The 24,950-nt window shown below is 40.7% G+C and overlaps 1 protein-coding gene across 1 annotated transcript in view; it reads right to left on the bottom strand.

Annotated features, from left to right (window-relative positions):
• The window catches only part of ATAD2B (ATPase family AAA domain containing 2B), a 155,089-nt gene that overhangs the window by 45,631 nt on the left and 84,508 nt on the right, over positions 1 to 24,950 (bottom strand). The window contains exons 19-23 of the mRNA XM_075063634.1: positions 23,687 to 23,872; positions 22,776 to 22,911; positions 22,082 to 22,278; positions 19,716 to 19,875; positions 8,340 to 8,462 (exon numbers count right to left, since the gene is read on the bottom strand). Of these exons, the coding sequence (XP_074919735.1) occupies positions 8,340 to 8,462; positions 19,716 to 19,875; positions 22,082 to 22,278; positions 22,776 to 22,911; positions 23,687 to 23,872 (802 nt within the window). The remainder of the gene's footprint in view (positions 1 to 8,339; positions 8,463 to 19,715; positions 19,876 to 22,081; positions 22,279 to 22,775; positions 22,912 to 23,686; positions 23,873 to 24,950) is intronic.

Below are 24,950 nucleotides of genomic sequence, written 5' to 3'. Positions count from 1 at the left end.
TGCGACAGTGTTTGCTATCGAGTTTTGTACTCCTGGATGACAGGCTGCTGATACTGTGATGCTGCGGGAAATGTACCAGTTCCATAGCTTCAGCGCTTCTGTGCAAAGTGAGCATGATTTGACACCTCCCTGGCAATTTATGTATTACCTACATGCCACGTCTATCAAGACTGTCATGTGCATACCCTTGATCAGCAGAAGGAAGTGGCACAGGCATTCCTGACCGCTCTGAGTTCGAGGAGGTTGATGCAAAGAGACATCTCCATGGAGGACCACTTGCCATGTGTCATAAGATTGTTAAGATATGTGCTCCATTTCATGAGGGACATGTCAGTGGTGAGAAGTGACAATGGGGAAGTTTGTGAGAAGGGGATTCCTGGAAAGACATTTGCTGGGTCTTTCCACAAGTCCATAGAGTCTTTGACTTTGGTGGGCAGTGACAGAGGTTTGTATAGTTGCTGACGCACTTCACGTGAAGTTTGGCATGAGATATCACAGAAGTTGGAAGCAGTGTCTGGCTAATATTTTAGGGCTGGTGTGTATTGCCTCTAGGAGCATAGCCAAAGCGTGGAACCTGTGATGTGGCAGGAGTACCCTCGCCTATAACGAGTTGAGATCAGCTCCTATGAACTGCTGTATCGGAGTGAACATCTATTTTTGGACACTGATCTGTAGATCCGGGTCCATGAACAAGTCTACAGAAGTCTGAGTAACCCGGTAAGCCTTGCTGAAGAAGCGGGCTCTGAGGAGACAAGCGTCCAGGTAGAGGAAGATCATTATCTGCTGGGAGTGCAGGTGAGCCACGACTATGGATAAGACCTTGGGAAATACTCTCAAAGCTGGTAAGAGGCCAAAGAGGAATACTCTGTATTGGTTAATGGTCCGGGCCCAGGATAAAGCTGAAAAACTGTCTCTGGGAAAGTAGGATTGATATGCGGAAATAGGCATCATGCAGGTGGAGGGCCGAAAACCAACCTCCCTGTTCCAAAGACGAAATAATTACTGCTACTATGACCATCCTGAATTTTTGAGCCTTGACAAATTTGTTCAGTGCTCTGAGGTCCAGTATGGGTCTCCAACTCCCTTCTTCTTAAGTATCAGGAAATAACCAGAGTAGAAACCTTTGCCACGTAGGTATTGAGGTACAGGCTCTATGGCTCCTAGACAGTGAAGGTGATCTATTTCTTGTCATAATAAACTCTCATGAAAAGAGTCCCTGAAGAGAGAGATGTTGAAGGGTGCTGAAAGCGGGTGGGAGGAGGTGAAGTGGATGGAGTACCCATTGTGAACAATTTCCAGAATCCACTGGTCGGATATTGTTCTTTCCAGTTGTGGAATGAAGCAAAGAGGTACCCAAATAGGTGTGAAGGGCCAGTCAGTCGCAGTTGGTTTAGGGGAGTGGTTTGTCGGTGCCTCAACCAAGATGTCAAAACTGATGTTTTGAGATAAGTGATTGTGAAGAGGAAGACTAGAGGCTTGATGGTTTACATTTGGAAAAACTGCATTTTTATCTTGGAGGTTCATAACAGCATTGTGTTGGGAAATGTGGTGCATGGGATTTATGCTGAGGTTGCAGAACCATATTTTCTTTTTTGTCCAGGTGTATAAATCCTTAATGACCGGAGAGTGGCCCTGGAGTCTTTAGGCATATGGAAGAATGCGTCAGTCTTCTCAGCAAACAATTTGGTGCTTTCAAAGGGGAGGTCCTCTACTGTAGTGTGTACTTCCTTAGTGATAAGCGCAACCAGGACGCTCTTCACATAACCACCACTATAGAGACTGGAGCGGGCTGCTGTGTCAGGTGCATCAAACACTGACTGGAGTGCTGTATTGGTCACCAGCTGTCCCTCACTATGGCCCAAAACTAGGGCTTTCAATTAATCGCAGTCAACTCACAATTAACTCCAAAAAATTAATCATGCTGTTAAACAATATAATACCAATTTAAATGCATTAAATATTTTGGATTTTTTCCTACATTTTCAAATATATCAATTTCAGTCACAACACAGAATACGAAGAGTACACTGCTCACTTTATATTTTCTGATTACAAATATTTGCACTATAAAAATGATTAACAAAAGAAATAGTATTTTTCATTTCACCTCATACAAGTACTGTAGCGCAATCTCATTACCATGAAAGTGCAACTTACAAATGTAGGCTTTTTGTTACTAACTTCACTCAAAAACAAAACAATGTAAAAATTTAGAGCCTACAAGACCACTCAGTCCTACTTCCTTTTCAGCCAATTGTTAAGAGAAACAAGTTTGCTTACATTTACGGGAGATAACACTGCCTGCTTCTTAATTACAATGTCACTTGAAAGCGAGAACAAGCATTTTCACTTTTGTAGCTGGAGTTGCAAGATATTTATGTGCCAGATGCGCTAAAGAGTCATATGCCTCTTCATGCTTTGGCCATTGTTCCAGAGGACATGCTTCCAAGCTAACGACGCCCATTAAAAGAATAATGCATTAATTAAATTTGTGACTGAACTCCTTGAGGGAGAACTGTATGTCCTCTGCTCTGTTTTAACCACCTTCTGCCATATATTTCATATTATAGTAGTCTCAGATGATGACCCAGCACATATTTGTTTTAAGAACACTTTCACTGCAAATTTGACAAAATGCAAAGAAGATGCCAATGTGAAAGTTCTAAAGATAGCTACAGCACTCGACTCAGGATTTAAGAATCTGAAGTGCCTTCCAAAATCTGAGCTCGATGAGGTGTAGAATAGAGCAACACTCTGATTTGGAAACTATAGAACCCAAACCACGAAAAAAGAAAATCAGCCTTCTGCTGGTGGCATCTGAGTCAGATGATGAAAATGAACATGCGTTTGTCCGCACTGCTTTGGACTGTTATCTAGCAGAACCTGTCAGCAACATGGATGCATGTCCTGTGGAATGGTGGTTGAAGCGTCAAGGGACATATGAATCTGGCATGTAAATATCTTGCGATGCCGGCTACAACAGTGCCATGCAAATGCCTGTTCTGACTTTCAGGTGACACTGTAAACAAGAAGCAGGCAGCATTATCTTCTGCAAATGTAAACAAACTTGTTTGTCTGAGCAATTGGCTGAACAAGAAGTAGGACTGATTGGACTTGTTCGCTCTAAAGTTATACATTGTTTTATTTTTGAATGCAGGGTTTTTTTGTACATAATTCTACATTTGTAAGTTCAACGTTCATGATAAAGAGATTGCACTACAGTACATTTATTAGGTGAATTGACAAACACTATTTCTTTTGTTTTTTACAGTGCAAATATTTGTAACAGAAAATAAATATGAAGTGAGCACTGTACACTTTGTATTGTGTTGTAATTGAAATCAATACTTCAAAATGTAAAAAACATCCAAAAATATTTAAATAAATGGTATTCTATTACTGTTTAACAGTACGATTAATCAATTTTTTTAATCGCTTCACAGCACTACCCAATACTGTGCACAGTGTGACTCTGGGAGCTGATCAATAAACATGTTAGGCTTGGCATAACTAACGTAGTCCTATTTTGCTGTTGGAGCTTGATAGTTTTCAATTCTGAATTGCAGTGTAGCAGTTGAATAGGCCTCTCTCCCAAATACATTGAGGCACTTCCAATCCCTCTCACAGGAGGTAGACCTCACCTGGTGTTGCCGACTTCAGGAGTTTACTGCATCCACTACAATGGAATAAGTGGGAGGGATAGGGGGAAAAACTCCATATCCCTAGCTGGGATGTAATATTTCTTATCAGCCTGTGTACAGACAGGCGTGACTGATGACGAGATTTGCCATATAAGAAGGGCCTCATTGATGGGGAGGGCTATTCTAGAGGAAGATGAGGAGTGCAAGACATCCAAGATTTTCTGATGGGTGTCTTTTACTTTCTCAAGAGGTCCCTGCAGTACATCTGCCACCCTTTTAGCTAGCTCCTGAAATAGCCTTAAGTCATCTACTAAGGATGGTGGAGGGGGCATCACTGCTTTGTCTGGAGAGGAGGAAGAAATGTTGGTCCTCCTTGAATCCACCCTCTGGTTCCCTCCATGATCTCCTCTGGATGTTCGGAGGCTCTGAATACCATGGCTGAGGGAAAGCACCTCAAAAGACTTATGGTGGGCCACACTAGATGCTCGGGAGGCGTGGAGTCTGTATGCCACCCAAGGATCCCAGAAGGGCCACTGGAGGGTGGAAGGGGTCCCGGTAGTGGCACCTGTGGTTGGCCATCCCATGTTGGTTGAGGAGCAAAGAAGTTGGTAGTAGGCATTAGTGGGAACATGGGAGGAGAAATGGGAAATGACCTCTTCCTGTTCACTAATCCAATTCACCATTGGAGAATGGAGGTGCATGACATGGTATCGGTGGAGAGTCCAGCATCTGAAATAAACTGAGCACTGGTACAGAGTAAGGGAAATTTTGGTATGTCAGATACCATGAGGTCTCTAGAGTGTCTAAAACTCCTGCAGTGCTAACCTACTTGGTGCCGATGGTGGTTGCCAGTGGGCCAGCAGCACTGAAGGGATCAGTGATCTGGGCCATACTGAGGGCTCAGAGGCTGGATGCCTCACTCTTGATGTTGCTAATGGTAACACTCAGACCGGCAGCATCGTCTTAGCAGTGGTGTGGTCTCTGTCCCTGCTTTCATCTGTCACTACTGTTGCTTTGCATATGCTCATCAGATCCTTAGATGCATGAATGGTACCTGCTGCTTCAGACTTTCATTAGCTATGGATACCATATTTAGACTGTCTCGGTACTGACAGTATCGATGATACCGAACAAGACAGTGATCTTTTTCGGCTAGCTCAGGGCTCACGGCCCTCTTTTTTTAAGACTTACATGAGGGGTCTGCGGCAGTTGTCTTCAACCCATAGTTTATAAATGTTGAGGGCTGTGGGGAAGAGAGGAAGATTTGCACTATTTGGGTGACTCCTGACATGAGGAGTCCAGGGAAGGCTGAAGAGCTGCCTCTCTGAGGAGGAGTTTTAGTCTTAGTTCTCTGTCTTTCCGAGACGTGGACTTGAGTTGTTGGCAGAGACCCTGCTTTTGGGAAATGTGGCTTTCCTCAAGGCAATGAATGCAGCGGAAATGTTTATCCATTATAGAGATAGCTTCCTTGCAAGAGAGGCACCTCTTAAAGCCTGGTGAACCAGGCATATTCCATGCTGGGGCAACCCCAGACAAAGGGGGAAAATAAAAGTTTTCTTCCACTTGCTCCCAAAAAAGAAAGAAAATAAAGTAAGTTCTACAACTAAGAAGGGGATTAACTAACTACTGAAGTGCTAAGAGAAAGATAACGATCCAATGAACAGATTGCTAACAGCTCCATGTCTAGCCACGGGTGGTTGAGAAGGAACTAAGAAGGGGGAGGGTTCGCCCACACGCACTGGTTAGCCTCATGGCAGAGCACAAGGGGCAGGGGGGAGAGATGTGCAGGCTGAATGGACACTGCTACCAAAGTTCTCTGGCAGTGCAGGGACACAAGTGCACCTAGCATGGAGCACCCATAGGGACACTAGTCAAAGAAGAACAATGAATTTCATTTGCTGATTTACCCAGTTAATGGTCCTTCTAGAGTTTCTCAGTCCTTGTTGGACTTGACTGAAAATTTTGTTCCATTTGTAAATGTTTGTCCCTTCATCCTTTATCCAGCTTATTAAAAATATATTAAACAACAACAATGGTCCTTGTACAGAAAGTTGCTGCACACAGTTTTTTGCCATAATGAAAATTAATCTTTAACTACTACTCGAATTTCTCTCTTTGATCCACTATAATAATTTGCCTCCAACATCATGACTGCTCAATTCTGTTGTATATTGCAAGGGCCCTAGACCTTCTGAAAGTCTAAATCAAGGGTGGCCAACCAGAGCCTGAGAAGGAGCCAGAATTTACCAATGTACATTGCCAAAGAGTCACAGTAATACGTCAGCAGCCCCACTAATCAGCATTCCCTCCCTGCACCTCCTGATCAGTTGTTTCATGGCATGCAGAAGGCTCGGGGGGGGGGAGGGGAGGAGAAGGCATTGCAGGCTCAGAGGAGGGGGTGGGAAGTGGTGGAATGGGGGCAGAGCCTGTAGGAGAGCCAAGGGTTGAGCAGTGAGCACCCCCTGGCACATTGGAAAGTTGGCACCTATAACTCCAGCCCTGGAGTCGGTGCCGATACAAGGAGCCACATATTAACTTCTGAATAGCCGCATGTGACTCCAGAGCCACAGGCTGGCATTCCGATCTAAATAAGAACATAAGAATGGCCATACTGGGTCACACCAAAGGTCCATCCAGCCCAGTATCTGTCTACCGACAGTGGCCAATGCCAGGTGCCCCAGAGAGAGTGAAACAAACAGGTAATGATCATGTGATCTCTCTCCTGCCGTCCATCACTACCCTCTGACAAACAGATGCTAGGGACACCATTACTTTACTGACATAGTCAAAGAAAACTAGCAGATTAGCAAGGCATGATTTTCCTTTATTGAAATCATGCTGGTTGGACCCTATTATATTGTGATAGCACTGGAATGGGTTAGCTAGAGAAGTGGTGGAATCTCTTTCCTTAGAGGTTTTTAAGGTCAGGCTTGACGAAGCCCTGGCTGAGATGATTTAGTTGGGGATTGGTCTTTCTTTGAGCAGGGGGTTGGACTACATGACCTCCTGAAGTCCCTTCCAATCCTGATATTCAACGATTCCATGATCTTTTACATGTTTTATTACTTGATTTTTAATTATCATTTTGATTTATCAGGTCCAGATGTAATGTTTACTTGTTTTTAATTTCTTAGATCACCCCTACAGCCTATTTACAGGTAGAGCTGGTAACACTGTCTTTAAGTTAAGGCTGCCCACAACTTCCCATTATAAGACTCTTTTCAATTGCTTATAACTTTGCCGTACGTAAACCACTACTGCCAAAATTTTCCATGCCAGGCATCTGCCTCAGGCTAATTTTGGGGGGCAAGGTTAGTGAAAAATGATTCAGCTGTTTCTGAGAACGAGATCAGGGAAAAGTAAGTTATTCTTCCCCATGTCAAAAGAAATTCTTACAGACATTTCTCTGATAAACTCCAGCACATACATGCTTTGGAGCCAGGACTTGAATTTCATATGGGGATCGCTCTGGTGCAAAACATGCCTTTTGCTATGCATTATAATATGCATTATAGTGAGGCTCAAGGAGGTCAAGTTATGTAGTTTATTAAAGAGAAGGTTATGGGGGTAACTAGATCACGTTCCAAGTTCCTAAATGGGGGAAGAGAATTTGGATTTCTGAGGACTCTTCAACCTAGCAGTCAAAGCTATAACAAATTCCAATAGCTGGACTTGAAGCTAGACAAATTTAGACTAGAAATAATGTGGACATTTTTAACCGTGTGGGTAATTAGCCACTGACACATTTTATCACTGGATGTGGCAGATACTCCATCACTGGAAATCTTTAAATCAAGACTGGATGGCTATCAAAAAAAATATGTGCTCTATTCCAACAGGAATTTAGGGAAGTCAGACCAGATGATCACAATAGTGCCTTCTGGCCCTAGAATATATGAAACTATTGTTTTCTTAAGTAGCATCCATGCCAAATCTAAACTTTATTTCCTTTGCTTTTGATTTTAGGGCTATTTTGACTAGCTTATTGATACTACTGGAACCTCCCTTTCTAAAGTTTAGTGTCACTGTGTTAGTTTTTGATACCTTTCCTCCCCTGTAGGATGTTGATTATATTGTGGTCACTTGGGTCTATGTTGAGAATAGCATCTACTACTATGTGCTCTAGGAGGCTGTTTCAAGAAGCATTCATTTAAAATTTAACGAAATTTCTTCTCTGCTCATTGTGATATTTGACCAGGTTACATGTGAATAGGTGAAGTCCCATTATTGTTTGTTTGTTTTTTTTGGTTAGACTTTGCTGTCTGTGTGAACTCTCTCAACATTGTGCACTCAGTATTCTTTTCTTGATTCAGAAGTATATTTGTACTCTTGCAGCTTGGGATTTGAATCCATATGTACCCAACTGCAATGGTTTCCAATCAGGATATTTATCCCACTAGATCCTATGGAAGCTTTTTAGATACACCACCAACCACACTTCACCTAATCTGTCCTTTCTGTATAGTTTATAGCCAAATGTTACATTATTCCACCATGTTCAGTAATATCTTTATATCAATAATTTTTTCCTCTGCCATGCATCCTAGTACACCTGCTTTCGCTTTTAAGCTTCTCAAATTTTTATACAAATGTTTATATTTTTTTAGTTTTGACTATATGCCTATTTTTATTTATCTACATTATCTGATATTTTGCACTACAATAAATATTTCTTTAGATTAAAGTTCCAAAACTTACCTCTTTTTCTTCTCGCTTCCTTGATTTCTTCACACATTTTATTAAATTCGGGATCCAGCTCAGCAGCAATTATGGCATGTGCTGTGTCCTTCAAGGTACAAGCTCTGTGTCTAATTATTTTATCTATTAAAAAAAGTTAATATAAGACATTCGTTTTACTTATTCTTGTACACATTCTTATATATCTGTGTGTGGTTTTACTATATTTTAATATATCTATTACAGCAACAATACATACCTTGAAATGGAAGAAAAAAAACCCAGCAAATCAAACAAATATAGGAAAAATGAAGACAGACCACCATCACATTAGGTCTGAAAGCTGGTGACTGTGAAGTACATGTCACACTCCAGTTTCCCTTTTTTCACCCCTTTTCTTTTTTTTAAATAAGTAGTTAGCATATGGATCACACAAGTTTAAAAACAAATTAATTATTGGGCAATATAGAATTTTTCTAAGGTGGAAAACTGTTGCTTTGAGTTGATCAATGATAGAGTTTCTCCAATGCCAAGAGGTAGGCTTCCACCATCCTAAATAGATTAATTTATGTCATAGTAGAAAGTGATGCCTAAAAATTTATCAAGCTTGGTACACAAAAGAAGAACCCATGCAACAAAGTGTTAAGTTCTATTTCCTGTGATCTGAAAGCAGATATGCTATGAGATCACAAAGCCTGCATCACCAGGAACCCTCATCAGAGAATCAGAAGGGGGAAAAGTACCACTAAACAATTATAAGTGGCCTTCCCTGCTTCAGGATAATACAGACTCCCTGAAATTAGGCCAGAGGATACTGTGGTATTCTCCCATGACATTGTTCATACAGGGCCTTCTGCCACCTCAATGAACTGATCTTCAGTGACAAACAAACCAAGCAATCAGTTTGCCAAGTGGATTACTGAAGTGAGTCTTACTGATCTGTTACGTTTAAAATACTTAAAAATCACAAGGAACTATGGAAACTTCAGTCTTACATGAAAAACCTGGAAAAATCATTTATTCCTGACTCTGCGGTATAAAAAAAGACCTTCAGAGTCTAGTGTCAATAGTATTAAGATTTTTAGTAGTCTTCTACATCACCCGCCTACTTCTTTGCTTCAGATTATGGCTGCCTTTTTATTTGTAAAATAAACATCATACTGTAACAGACTCATGGTTGTGCTTAACTGACTATTATGCTGATGATATTGATATCTGCTTCACTGATGGCTTTAACATTATGAACGTAACTGCCAGAAAGTAAGTCTGCAGAGGATTGCTGTGTATTCAGTTGGATTTGGGGGACATGGCACCAAGGAATCTTCACTGTCCAAACTGGAGCCACAAGTATTATAAGTAAAAGAATATTTCTCAAGAGATTACTGGTTTCCACTAGTTTCAGATGTAGACAAGACAGTACTCCAACATTAGTTTGCTGGAAAATGAGCAGAGATGTAATAGGAAAAACTGCACCGGGGAGAAACAGCATTGTGGGATATGTTTTACTCAGCTAAATGCCCAACACCATTTTCTATCCAGTTATTTCTTTGTTTTTAGTACAAAAACTAGATTGCCAATAATCCATCCTGAATTCTTTTTCTGACTGGTATAAATATTTCAACAGCAAACATTAAATACTAATGGCTAAATTATATTATTGTGCAAGTAACACATTTAATCCAACTTTAAGAATCACTACAGATAATAATTAGAGTATGAGAGAGCAATTAAGGATACCATTATTTAGATCTTTTAAAGTAGTGATTTTTGTGGCAGAGAGAGAATTTGCTGAGTCAAAAGCCAAAGTACAGAAAACTAATTAACCTGGTCTCTTAGGCACTATTTACACTTCTTTGGGAAGTCTCCCACCATTGCATGATCACTCTTACAGGGATAGCAACAATGAGACTGTTGCTGGTGTCGACAGGGCACCTATTTTTTATTTATTTTAATTTATTTATTTTTACCATCATGTCACCTAGGATTAGAGGACAATGACAAAAATCTCCTATACCCTGTCTATGCTGGTATTCCCTCCTGCTACCACTATTGGTGCTTAACAGTTGATGAGTAATGGCAGGAGATTTCACCAAGTATAGTAGTGTATGATGTGGATAAGATCACTGTATTAGTAATAAGCTGCGAGTATTAGAATGGCTGGTAGAATCAGTCAATAGTGGAAATTAACTTCTGCAGACGGGAAATTATTAGTACATTCTAAGTACTATTGCAATATAAACATAAAAATAGTTAACAATTTTCAAGAGAATGAAGCAGTTTGCTAGCACTTGACCAAAAAAAGGGTGTTAGATCTATACTTCTGCATGCCCCTAGAATCATCACTTCTCACAACACAGTTCCAAGTGCATGAATTTGGGATACAAAAATAAGAGACTGTATATTAAGGATGTATTTACTTTTTGGTAGGGAAGGAGATACAATTTTATATTGCTTTAACTACCTTTATCATTTTTTAAATTACTCATTGCTGCAGATAGATTTGAAGAGCAAGCCTGGAGGTTTTTGGCAAATTATTTTGCTTTATGCCCTGTTGAGTTCACACAACAGTACGTATGCATTCTCTGTTTTAAGTGGGAAAGAGACTAAAGATGATCTAAAAACAGCAGAGATGGTTCCAAAAACAACAACAAAAATTTTTTGGCCCCAGATAAAAGCATCTCCAAAGTCCAAGGTTTTCAGATCTAGGATTTTGGTTGGGGGCTTATCTCTTTAAGGCCTGGTCAACACTTGAAAGTTTCACTTTCACTTTCATAACTATTTTGGCTGGGGGTGCAATAGTCTACCAGAATAGTTATACCAGTAAAAACCTCAGTGACTATCCAGTTATGCTGTCATAAAGTGACTTATACTGGCACAGCAAGTCACATACTCCACAGAGACCTGTAACAACTACAGAGAGGATACTAGAAAGGAAGGATTGTTTACCTTATAGTAACTGATTTTTTAGATGTTCTAAGCATGTAAATACTCTGGTGTCCCCTGCACAGTTTGGAAGTTTGGTAGTGTCCAACAAGGGTCACACGTGTCCTTCATGCCCTCATGATCCCTTCTGAGGCCATAAGGGTGAACCAACTCCACCCAGCACTCAGTTCCTCGCATGAGATTATTTCCTGAAAAGGGATGGGGGAAGGTATGAAATTGGAGGGTACATCCCTCTTGGATTATCTACAAGACCCAACAATCTGATGTTATCGCAGTCCAGACATTGGCAAAGAGAGGCAGGAACCAAAACAGGGGGAAGGGCAGGAGAGAGGGATACAGATCCACATTGTCCTGTGCAGAATACCCAACCGAAGCATCAAAATTATTGCTTCTGTGACTGAGATGGTTGGACAGTAGATGACAAGGCTAGTTCTCTCTTTTGGAACCTCTCTCTTTTTCTGAACTGGCTTGATTGTTTCTGATGGTTAAAAACATGAAATAGTTGATTGGGATTTCCGCCTAGAAGAGAACTGCGATTTATAATACCTTCTTCTAAAATTTGGGAAGTAAAGGCCCAAAGATCTGACCATGATCCAAGAATCCTTGATGGAGTGCAATTTTGTTCAATCCAAAGACAGACACAAGTCCTTCCCATTAAACGTCAAGTCTTGCACTGTAGTCTGCACTCCCTTGGGGAGCCTTGACACAGACAAACCTGAATCCTTTCACATGCAAATTCCATTAGCCAGCAATATAGCTCCCATGTCCATAGAGCCTAGAATTGCCTATAATGAGTGATAGCAATGAATTGATCTTCTGCATAGATGCTGAAGAATAAAGTTTTCAGCCAAAAAGATCTAACTTCTTTGGTTCCGTCCCCCTGGAGATGGATTTCTGTACTGCCTTGGATTTTCCGTTCACTATGGTGACTACCAGGGATGACTGTGTATAGGATAAAAGGTTAGACTAGTTTAAAAAGAAAAAAATATTTTCAGTAGGCCATGACAGTCATGGGAAGGCCTTGCAAGGCAACAGATTAATTGGAAAACCTGGACCTTAAAGATAACTGATAAAATAGACAAAGAAAAGGTCCCAATTATCAGGGATAGTTAATAATAAGAAAGGATTGAACAGGTAATGACCAAGTTAGCAATAGGCAATTACATCACTTGTTTAATAGAGTGTATAAAAGCGTAAACTCTTAAAGTGTTCATTGCTAATGCCAGCCTAACCAAGTTAGAGCTGACCATTGTGGGTCTAAACCCTTGAGGTTAGCCTGTTCGTAAGTATCTTGATGGTGGGTAATGGCCCATAAATACTCCCCTGGCTGGAGGATTCCCTTATTAATTGTGAGGGCTATTCTGCTCTGTGCAGCTGGTTGCAGGATATGAAATAGCTTAATGATATGGAGAAAGGGGTACAAAGTGAGGTGGCAAAGTTTGCAGATGATACTAAACTGCTCAAGATAGTTAAGACCAAAGCTTGCACGTTTTCTCCTGTACCAGGTCCAAGGAAGCTTCCAGAGCCTCTTCTACTCTCTTTAAAAGCTCTTGATTCATGTTAAAATCATCCCCATTATTGGAGTAATGTAGGAGATCATTGTTTTGTCCAGTGAAGATGATGAGAAAACTTGGTGTGGAGAAGCGTCATCCTGCACTCCTCCATCCTCCTCTTTGGAGGTTGTTGAAACATCATAGCCACTTGAGGTACAGAGGAAGGAACAAGTCCCTGAGGGCTTTTCTGACACAATTAAAATGCAGGTTCCTTCAGAGAAGCTGAATGATGGCTTAGGTTTCTTCAGTGTTGAGGCCAGCCAGGCCAGTATGGCCAAGGCTGGAATCCACACAGGTAGGGTATATTAGCCCAAGAACCCCAGAGTTACAAACAGCAGAGTTATGAACTGATCAGTCAGCCATATACCTCATTTGGAACTGGAAGTACACAATCAGGCAGCAGCAGAGACAAAGAAAAAGGGGGGAGAGAGAGGAGCGCAAATTTATTACAGCACTGTGTTAAACATAAACTACTAAAAAATAAATGGAAAACACATTTTTTCTTCTGCATAGTAAAGTTTCAAAGCTGCACTAAATCAATGTTCAGTTGTAAACTTCTCAAAGAACCACCATAATGTTTTATTCATAGTTACTAACATTTCAGCATTATGAACAACCTCTATTCCTGAGGTGTTTGTAACTGAGGTGCTACTGTACTCCCTTTCTCTTGAAGGAGTCAGTGGAGGTGACTGAGGTTCCAGAAATTGCTCCTTGTAGGTACCTGAAGATGAAGAGGAGGAAGGTGAAAAATCCTCCAAGAGTGGAGCTGAGCTGAGCTGGAAGGTGCCACCATCCATTATAGAGTAGATGACTTCGTCTGACCCTGAACTCAGGGACCCAGCAAGATCTTCAAATGACAGACACTCTGGGTTGCTCTAGTGGAGACTTTGATCTAGCCAACAAAGGAGAATATTCTAATAAATGAGTCCCAATTCAGGAGTCAATCTTATGTCAGATGTGTCCCTAAAAGAGACAGTCAAAAACAATTCCTCATATCATGCGCGTGAAGGGTGTTGAGCTTGCTACCACAGGTAGTATTCACTCCTCATCAGTGGTTGATAATCTCAGTACCACAGGAGTTGGTACCGGTACCACCTTGTAGTCTTAGATGTCCTCTGACCTGGTGCCAAGGAGTTAGAATACAGTTGCCCTGGTACCAGAGCTCTGGCACATGTTGGGGTATGATGTAGCTTCGATACCAAGTGACCTCATGGCAAAGATTACTTTAGGGACATCTTTAAATGCAAAGTCAGTGTAAAGACTGAACTCTTCAGGGCTGCATTTATTCTCAGTGCCAATTTGCTTGATGCCACCTTAAGTGGATTCCTCTGTATCTGTAATTCTATCTTCCTGTTGCATGGAACCAAGGAATGGAACAGAGGCCTAGAAGTGGTTCTGGAAGAATGTTTTTTTACTTCCATTGGCAGCAGGGGCGTCTGACCTCTTCACCTGCTAAGTTTCAGAGCTCCTGTGAGAGGAAAGATGCTTCTTAGGGGGGACAGAGTTCAGAGTTACCTCCCTCATCTCTGAGGCACTTTCAGGCTAGATCTTCACATCAACACTAAAAATTCCTGCAGCTGTGGCACATCAAAGTCCAACCTTAATCTCACCGACTTTGCCATTAGAAAGAGTCTTAGTATGTACTCAAGATTTTTCAGTGCATTTCCTCGAGGCCCGGCAAATTGCACTCTTTAAAGGAATCTGTCTCTCACCTAAACAAAACAGGCAAGCATTGTGTCTATCCATGAGGGAATTTATTTTCCTACATGAAGGACATGATTTGAAGCCTAGCGAATGATGTTCCTGATAAAGGCCTTTGATAGTAATGTAGCAGTTCATGGGCTAACAGCACTAACCTAAAATGTTTTTTTTCCCCAATGTGCTAACAGAATTCTAAGTAACTATCCTAAATAATAAAAGAAATATATTCACGAAGAAAACAAACTCCAACAGCTATCTATGTTAAGGAGGACACTAAATTGTTCCAACTCTCAGAAGGGGGACTATTAGAAGACACTGAGTAGCGAGCACGGCACAATGTCCTGTATGTCCGTGGAAGGGAGTGTGGACGTGTGAAGAGTACATGTGCAACCCCTGGTAGACTCTCCTGATAAAAACATCTGACGCCTATCCAGAAGGCATGTCTGCACCACGAATGGGATCCACACACACAGGAACTCATAGAAAAACCTATCAGTTTGGAATTCCTACCCAAAACTGGAAATAACATGGAATAGTTAAATCTACTTCTCAACTATTAAACCAGCAAGTGTTCCCATTTAACTACTGGGGAGTATACTTGAAGAAATAACATTGGAAGTCCCTATACTGTCTCAAGAAAAGAAAAATAGCAGCTATACAGCTCTATTTGACATGAAGTATAGCCTAACCAGCAACCTTCTAAGGGAATGCTCTAACTAGAGGAGTTAGCTCTTGGAGCATACAACAATCTATAGAAATTAACGAACAACAAGTTCTTGAACAAACAAACAGTGATGTATCTCACAAAAGGGAGAACCTCTGAAATAACGCTAATGGATGTTATGTAACCTTAAGGGTGCTTGCTATGGAGCACTAATCTTAAATGGAAAGTTGTCACCCAAGGAAAATGAATGGATAAAAACAGCATCAAGCCAGATGTAAAAGCAGCTTGTCTCCCTATAGTAGAGGGTCACGGTTATTGCCTCAGTTTCCCTCTTGGTTTCCTTATGGTCTGTAGTTTTCAAGCAGTTCTGGTGAGTTGAAGTGACTTGGCTCACCAGTTAGGTCATAAGTACTGTCCCCTTCCACAGTATAACTAAAAGGTCAACAAAACAGTCTCCCACCCTACCTCATCGAGGACCATAGCCCTTCCTCCAGGCATGATTATTTCAGCTCTTTGCCAGACACAACAGTCCCTTCAGCCCTGATGTCAAAGGGCTCGGAGAAGGGGGCATTCCTCCTGCCCTTGCTGGAATCCACAGCTTAGGCCTCCACATACATAAACTCTGGCCTCAATCCACACTGCAGTATACAGCCAAAGCCTCATCCTCTCACACTTCATACACACCCTTCCTGTGGAGCGTGGGGTTAGTTCAGCCTCTGGTTCCCTCCGAGGCCCTTTCCCTCAGCCTCCTCCAACTGTTTTCCAGGCCTCCTGCCTGGTCACAGTTGAAAGTTTCATCCTAGGTACTGCTTCAACCTTGGACTCTCCCAGAGTTCCACTATATTCAGTCCTGAACTCACCTGACCTCAGTCAAAAGGGTCACTTAGTCATCTGAACCCTCATACTACAATTCCCAGGACCTCTGCAGATTACATTTCCCAATACTGAAGCGCTGAGCCTCCAGTGACACTTGGGCTGGCAGTGCTCGGTTTTGAAGGGGCCAACACATTCCGTTACACTGCAACTATTCCTAGGGAATGAAATGAGGTTAAGTGTATTAAATCTGATCCTACAGTATCAGATTTTTGCTATTAGGAACAACTCCCACCTATTAACAGCTTATGCAATTATGCAAGTCTCCATGGTCCCAAACACTGCAAGCTGTACATGGAAATTCAAGGAAACCACTTCAGCTCAAAATCCAACTGGCCTAAGTAGTAAGTGCACTGTTGATGCATATAAGATTTGTATCCTAGGTTCCAATTTTCCCCAAGAAACAGCTCTGAATGATAAATTTCAAATCGAACCAGCCAGACAGAATCTTCATCAGTAATAAAGATCTTGGAGAAATGCCTTATATTTGAATAGCAGAACCTACTGGTTTGCAATTTGCATTTTTAAGGAGGCAGTTGAATAAATTTTCCTGCCCAGGAGATCCAACTTCTTTGTCCTTGGGAGTGGACTTGTACCTCCCTTGACATGACAAGCAAGTTAGGGGCAGGATGCCAATAAAAACACTTGAATCCCTACATAAATACATAGTGATTGACCACATGCTTTCTCATAGATGTCAAAGATGCATGCATGCATCCGATGAAGTGGGTATTCACCCATGAAAGCTCAATCTCCAATATGTCTGTTAATCTATAAGGTGCCACAGGACTCTTTGCTGCTTTTAAAGATGTTAGGGTGTTCCACAAAGCCTCAGCAGGTTCCAACAGTGCATTGTTTACAGGGAGAGAGTTACTCTCCCTAGGTTCTGGGATTTAAAAATATCCACTAACCTGTGCATGTTTTCCTGCACCAATTTGGCCTATATATCTAAGGCCAATGCCAATCACTTAAGGAGGTCCTCCTGTCCCTGAAAGTGTTCAGTACTGGAGAAGAAGCATCTGTTACCATAGTGTCATCTGGTGATGAAGGAAGATGAAGGAAGAGGTGTCAGTGGCCTCTCTGGATGCAGTAACAGACCCTGATCCTGTTCTGTGGTAGTGCCCTCAACCTGAATCTGCAATGTAGGTGGCTGGCTAGGTGATGGCATGGGTGGGTTGGGTGCTCTGCCCTGAAGTGGGTTGAAGGTCAGGACCTTAAAAAATAAGGAACATCCTGTGGATTCCCAGGCCACTGTGGATAGGGATAAGGCATCAGTGGCCAGTAGGCATTGTGCCAAGAGCCCGTCTCTACTGCAGGAACAGTGATGGATCAGATAGGGGTCAGAATGAGAAAGGGGTTCTCAACTGTCTTTTCGACTGGGAGGGAGGACCTCAAGTTCGACTACGATGAATTCCCAAAATCATCCAGAGGTAACAGGGGAGCAACCCCTGGAAGAGCAAGACAGAGTTCAGCCTCATCAGAGGTCCAATGTGCTGGTTGCATCAGCCCGAAGGCTGACAGAGAAGTTGGTGCCCTGAAGGACTGGCAAGGCCAATGCACTCTCATTTGGTACCAATGCCAAAAAAGACACAGACACTGGTGTCAGTACTGATCCCGACGACACAGTCTGCACCAATGACAACTATTGGTGTCAAAGATGACTGCTGTGCTAGCAAATCCTTCAGCATCGGTACCAGCGCCAGCCACAATTATGTACTCAATGTGATATGCGCTGTTGAGGTTGGTGTTGGCAGCTGAGACACCTGTGTAGTTAACCCACACAATGCCATCATTGTTGATGAAGTTGCAGCACCTGAATATTCCCAGACAATTGGAGAACGAGGATCCAAAAGGCAACATACATCTGACATTGCCTGATATGTCAAAGGACTGGACACTACTGGCGCCAACGTCACTGGTATCAGACTCAGCAGACATCCCATGGACAGAGCCAGAGTCGACTGTACAGCCCCAAATTAATGTTGCCTCAGTACTGGAGAGCAGGTAGAAGGGCCAGTTCCACCATGTGTAACTGAAGAGTCAAGGTGCTAGTATGCACTGATTCTGGCAGAGGAGGACTCTCTCCAAGCTCTAGAGTGGCTATGGTCTGTTTTATAGGTCATTTTCTCAGAGGCCCAAGGGAGCTGAATGATCCCTCTTCCTCCTAGATGAGGCCTCAGAGTCTGACAGAGGAACATCGTCTTGTTATGTTTATGATGGTGGCCGACGAGCCAATACCATGCCTGCTGCCAAACAGGACTCATGGCATGCTGCATCAAGTGCTGCTTGAGCTTCAAGTCCCTTGACCCCTTCCTTCTTAAACAATCTGCAAATAGGAGTACCTTTCCTTAATGTTCTCCTCTCTAAACACTACACATGAGGATCACTAGTAGGAACAGCCACCCCACACACCAGACAGAGCTTAAATCCTGGCGAAGGCATTCCACCTGAAAAAACACAGCTACTCAACCTAACTTTTCTATCTATCTAAGGCACTACTAGATAACTAAGTATTATGACTATTTACAACAAAATTTCAGAAGAATGACATACAAAATCAGCGTGAAGAAACACCACATAAACTCCAACTCTAGCTGCAGGCAGTGAGAAGGAATGGAGGTCGGGGGAGGAAAAGAGAGTCAGAGCAGCAGTGCCCTTAATAATCATGTGAGGGGCCACAAAGAAAGGGCGCAAGCACCGGCCCTATGGGTACTGCTAGGCAAATTTTTCAGGCTTTGGTGCACTGGATACATGCATACCTGAGTGGAACATATCTGCAACCACTCAAAGAACTATTTCTTGTTTTGTCTCATGGTATTTAATGAAAACCTTTTAATTCACTGTTTTCATTTGATGATAGGATCAGTTTTCCATTCAACACACTACACTAACAAATGCTTTAAACGGGCATTTTCTTTTTCATTTTAAAACGTGACTTGAGCTTTGGAAGCTGTCAGATCAAATGCTTATTTAGCAACATCCATCTTCCCAACACACAATAATGCATTCTTTACAACAGATACAGAGGATGACATTTCCCATATCTGCAGGTGGACAGCCTTCACGCTAATGTCCTCTTGTAGTTGTTTTGTTTTTAATTGGAAACAGCCACATGAAAAAATGCCACTTAAATACATTTGCAACTAAAACAGGGCTTCTTTGTTTGGGATTAGTTCTGCTCCTTCCCCCACCCCCAGTGGTGAGTTCTTAATTTAGTGGATGAATTTGGTCCTCATGAAAGTGAGGATCACAGCTGGAGGCAAATGCATACCGTGACAAGTTGCTAGGCAGGATTCTCCATAAAGCTCTGCCAAATTATGTGATGGTTTTATTATATGGACAGATGTCCCCTGAAGACCAAGAAGTAACTATCAAATTCATTCTCACTTCAGACCTACTCAGAATTGAAAGTTGATTTTCCAGAAGTGAATGTTAAGTGCTTTAGCCCTACTTTGCTTATTAGTTCCTGCACACACACTCTACTACATAGCTCCTAGAATTTTTCACTTAAATTCTAACTTTCCACTTAAGAGTCTCTCAGAATATTAAAAGCAAAGACCTTCAGGGAAAAATCACTTGTTTAGCTAATTTATAACACAGTATACACATGATTAAACAACTATTTTTCAAGTTTAGGTAGGCCAAAACTAAATATTTCCTTACCTCCAGGGTCTTTGTCTGGATTATATTCCAATGCATTGCTACAGATGAGATCAATATCTGTTAGGAAATCCTTGGCAGTCAAATAGTTGTGTTTATCAATTTTGGTTATTACTGTTGACAGGTCCATTGGTTCTTTGATAACTTCAAGATAATCTGAAACCTACAATCAAACAGCATACTGAAGTGACACAGGGCCTTATGCATTTCATCGGCACACTTTCCCACGTTATACACATATTCATGCAGCATACTCAGTACTAATTAAGAAATGTGCCAGTTCAAGATTTTGAGCACTCTCATTTTCAACACATCTTTAATTCAAACATTTTAAACAGAGAAATTGAAATTATAGTGCTGGTGTTAGACTGCTAAAGTTATAGTTCCTTCAGAGAACCAACGATACATTTAATTTTCAGAGCAAACTAAATTGGTGCTGCAATTAAAGCCTCTTTGATATTTTAACATTGTCCTGAACATGAAAAATAGTGGGCCTATACCCACACAAAGCAGAAATGTGAAACTGTTTCTCCATTCTGTAGGTAAGCCTTTTTTGTTAATTTTAGTCAAATCATTAATCTTTAAAAATAATTTTCTGCAAAACATTTGCAATAATCATCTGTATGAACACCAAATCTAATTTTGCCACAATGGACTTTGCAGCAGGGCATTCTCAGAAGGAGGCCCCTTCTCTGTGGAGTTCACTGCCTTCTATGGTGCACCTCATCATGGGTTCAGCAGCCCTCCAGGAAGAGTGAAAGGTATTTAACTGAATTAATTGTACAAGGGGTTAACTCTTGGCAACAGAAGATACCAACAAAGCTCTACTAACTGTAGCTCACTGAGATATGCTTGTATTTATTATTTATTCTTTGCTTCGATTAAAACATGCACTCTGCATGAGTGCTTCAATGTAATTAAGATGACGATCAATTTAAAATTAGTAGGTCTCCATGTTTGTGTAGTGCTGAATATTTTAAAATCACCCATATATTAAGGTGATGGTTGCCAAAAAAAGGAAATACATTTAGGTCAAACTGTAACGGCTCCAGAGGAATAATTTTTGACTAACCAGGTAAACATGCATTTTAAAAAGTTCCAACAAAAAATATATCAACATAAATCTTAGATTAAGACCATACTTCAAATGTCATATACAATAGCTATCTACCGGCTAAATGCTTAAACATATATTTAAAGTGCATTTTCTATTCTGAACAGGCAGTAAAAATGGCATCCCCAAATGTACACTGTCCAGTTTACAAGTAGACTGATATTTTTCTAAACAGAGGCCCTGTTAACTCATCCTGGGATCTAAAAGTCACTTTGTATTTTTTCTAGTAAGTATATCACCACCAGTAATAGAATCTTCATGTAAAACTGCAAATTTATATAGCAGATCAGTTAAATAAGAAAAGGAGGTCTTCTCATTAAGGCATTAGGGACTGGGACTTGAGAGATCTGGGATTAATTCCTAGCACTGTCACAGATTTTGCATAACCCTTTGGAAAAATCACTAAACCTCATCTGCATCAATTCCCCATCTATAAAACGAAGATGATAATATTCCTTCTGCATAGTTGAAGAGAATTGCTCATAGTCCTTTAACATAAAGAAATTAAGTTATAAATAATGTTCAAATACTGAATCTGGCTTGACGCTGGTGGAGGACTGGATGGGGCCTCTCGTAAATACCTGTTAACTCTGCATGTAATTTAAAGTGCAGTTCTTTTCTAAAAAATTACACTAAAAATGACATTGCAGGGTTCCATTTTTATTGTCTCTCAATGACTTACAGAACAAAATGTTCAGATTGGAAGTAGAAGAGTGTTTTTCTTACTGCCATGCCTACAAAGTTAGTATTCTATCTGAAAGCCAAGCTAGACTCTCTCCTTTTCACATACCAGCACAGTAATAGACTTGCAGGCCAAATGATGCCCTCAGTTATAACTGCAACCCCACTGTCTTCCAATTATGTCCTTCAACAGTAAAAGCGAATTTTTGTTAATTAAAGAAAGCAAATCCAATTCCAAGTACATCCTGGTAGCAGATCTGATGAATAAGGTGCTACCATTTTTATAATGCTGATTTTCAGAGTGGAAATGCACTTTAAACTGACTAGTATAGGCTAGAGTAATGCAAGTTTCTCTGCTGAACCAGTAGTGTGTACAAGAATATGCTTCTGATCACTCACACTGTGGTACAGAAGGTTATGACTAAGCCACCAGCTGATTACTGATGGGCAGAACAGGCTAGGTCATGGATAGCAAGGATAACTGGGATATTAATTTATCTGCGCCCTTTTTAATTAATAAATATTTTTTTCCAATAGGTTCAACTTCATTTTTTGCACATTACTGAAACAAGACCTCTTCAATATCCACCGGTTTGCTGAAGATGTTAAAGCGTTTGTCTGTGGCCAGCCTCTTGGTAACATCCCTGAGAAACAACCGCAGTTCTCTCAATGTGTTCTCCTCCTGGTCCTCCATTCGTTGCTTTTCTGTTTCTGAGAGCTGGCGGGGAGGAGACGGTAATGCAAGAGGAAGAACTTCCAGAGCACAAAGAGCTAGGGAAGAAAGCAGGAAAAAGTCAGAAAGTAACTACACCTCTACCTCAATATAACGCGACCTGATATAACACGAATTCGGATATAATGCGGTAAAGCAGTGCTCCAGGGGGTGGGGCTCCGCACTCTAGTGGATCAAAGCAAGTTTGATAAAACATGGTTTCACCTATAATGCAGTAACATTTTTTGGCTCCCAAGGACAGAGTTATATCGAGGTAGAGGTGTATTAGTGAGAGGGAATTGTATGACTACCCCTTTCTGGGGTTTCACAATACATTTAATCAAGGGAGGGATTTCCCATTTTCCTTCCAACTTTTCAGACTTGACCATTTAAGCACCTCCCCATCTCACTCAGTATAACACAAACAAGCAAGTTCTGCACACTGATGAACTGGTAGTTAGGGTCAACAACTGAATTTCCCAAAAACATTTTACAGTACAAAACTTTATTCAAACAGATTCTCACACTACTGTGGCTTTATTGTAAAATAGCTTACCAGCCTGTTTCCTTTTGGGTGGGGGCATTGATGCCTGATTAAGAATCAACTCCTGGAAAAATCTCAGTCTGTCTTCTTCACTTGGTCTTTGAATATAAAAAACCTCTTCATATTGGATTCTAAAGATACACTTCACCTGCAAGAAAACAATGTCATGAAGAGTCAAAGGATTCAACTTGTTCTTGAACTATTTGATCAATGTATACTTTAAACACAGAGTATCAAAATTATGAAAAGACACAAACTGTCCGTACTTGAGAAGTTACCAAACCATTTCCAAAGAAGCACAATGTCCAAGGAAAATGAATAATCTGGAATTGTTATTGAAGTTTCCATAACATGCAAGTTAAAGGGGCAGTGCAGCAACAGTTGCTACTGCAATGATAGGAGGAGGAGAAAGAGAAAATTAGAAAAAAAATTGCATGAATGCCTCAAGTTTTAAAACAACTAAAGCTACACTGCAGTCGCTGAGTCAAATTCTACTCTTTCTTACACTGCAGTATAATCGAGATTAACTCCACGGACTTCAATGAGTTTTTCTGGAATTATACCAGTGTAACAGAGAAAAATTTAACACATAGTCCAGAATAGCAGGAGCTTCTTTATGGAGATCAAAGAAGATGGAAATCATTCTTAGTTGTAGAGGAAATACTGTCACTTCAAATAAAGACAAAAGGATTTCAAGTTTGTTATTTCAGATGTTTTCTGTGCAGAAGATGATGATTGCAAGAGTTAGTACATATAAACTAACCTTAGACTTCATGTAAGGCAATTTCAATGTGAGGTATTTTTAAGTAAATTATAAGAACTATAGCATAAAGTTCTGGTTATGTACAACTTTAAGTGTTCTATATTCTTAAAGAGACACACATTGGTAATGCTTCCACTCTCAAAAAATATTTAACACTCACCTCTTCAGGTAGTTCACTATACATGGTTTCAGAGGTAGATAGCAGAAATACAGGAGAAAATGATGGTATGTCTTGCAGCAAAGTTAGAAAAGTAGCTCTCACAGTTTCACTGACAGCTTCCCACCAGTCACCAATATGAGGCATGTAAACAATACTTGGTACAGTTCTTCGAGCTTCACGAAAGATCTAATAAAGAGAAACACTAGTATTTAAATTCAGAAATTGACTATTACAACACACAATAAAAAATGAAAACTTATGGGCTTAGGCAATGCCTCCTGATGCCTTCAATAGACATCCTCTCATCAGCTTAATTAGCTCAAATTACAATAAAAACGCTGTCCATTCAAGTTTTTATAAATATATTGTTTGCTTAATTGAATTACTTTAAGCCAATATACAATGCCATCCAAAACAGGTACAGGTCATATAAGTCAACACCCTGTTTTAATAATCTATTACAACAAAGATCCAACAAGCAAACCACATGGAAAGTTAAACTGTATCACATTTTGCAGCAGAAGAGAAAAATGTGAGATGTCACAACAAATACAAGCTTTTTAAGATTCGTAAGCATTATATCGAGTCCATTAAGCAGCTTAGTTTTAGCTCAGGCACTTGTAAATACAGTGCACTGGGTTGGTTGCTGGTGGTTAACCAAATGGAATGTTTGACAGGAGGACTGAAATTTTTCAAGAGCAAGGAAACATTTTAATTAACTAACTTTAAGTTTCGGGTTTGTTTATCTTAGAATTTTAGCAGCTTTGCTATTATTCCTCATGGTCTGCTATTTTTTCTCTTAGGAGAGCCAGTGTTCAGTATATCTGTTACACCTCAAAATTTCACCCTCTATATCCAACTCTATGAATACATAAAAACTCAGCTCAATTACCACTTCCCTTTGCCTTCTGACAGCCCAGATATTCTGACATCATTATGATAGTAGAGCAAGAAATATTCATCTAGTTTATTTTAACAAGGCCATTTCTATTTGTAATTTTTTTTAACATTCATTTTATTTCTGGTAGCAGATTCCTCAAGAACTCAAATTGTTTCTTCAGCTTGAGTTGTACTGCCCACAATAATTGCTATAAACCCTTTCAACTCCTTACTGGTGACTACTATTGATTCCATTCAATTTGCCCAAAACACTTATAGAAAAGAATGACAACTTAGGGATTCAAGTATCAGAGGGGTAGCCATGTTAGTCTGGATCTGTAAAAAGAAACAATGAGTCCTGTGGCACCTTAAAGACTAACAGATG

The sequence above is a fragment of the Chelonoidis abingdonii genome, chromosome 3, assembly GCF_003597395.2.
Source record: "Chelonoidis abingdonii isolate Lonesome George chromosome 3, CheloAbing_2.0, whole genome shotgun sequence".
In the NCBI taxonomy this organism is placed as follows: domain Eukaryota; kingdom Metazoa; phylum Chordata; order Testudines; family Testudinidae; genus Chelonoidis; species Chelonoidis abingdonii.
The sequence above is the reverse complement of the archived record's forward strand: the minus strand, read 5'-3'. Positions and strand labels throughout refer to the sequence as shown.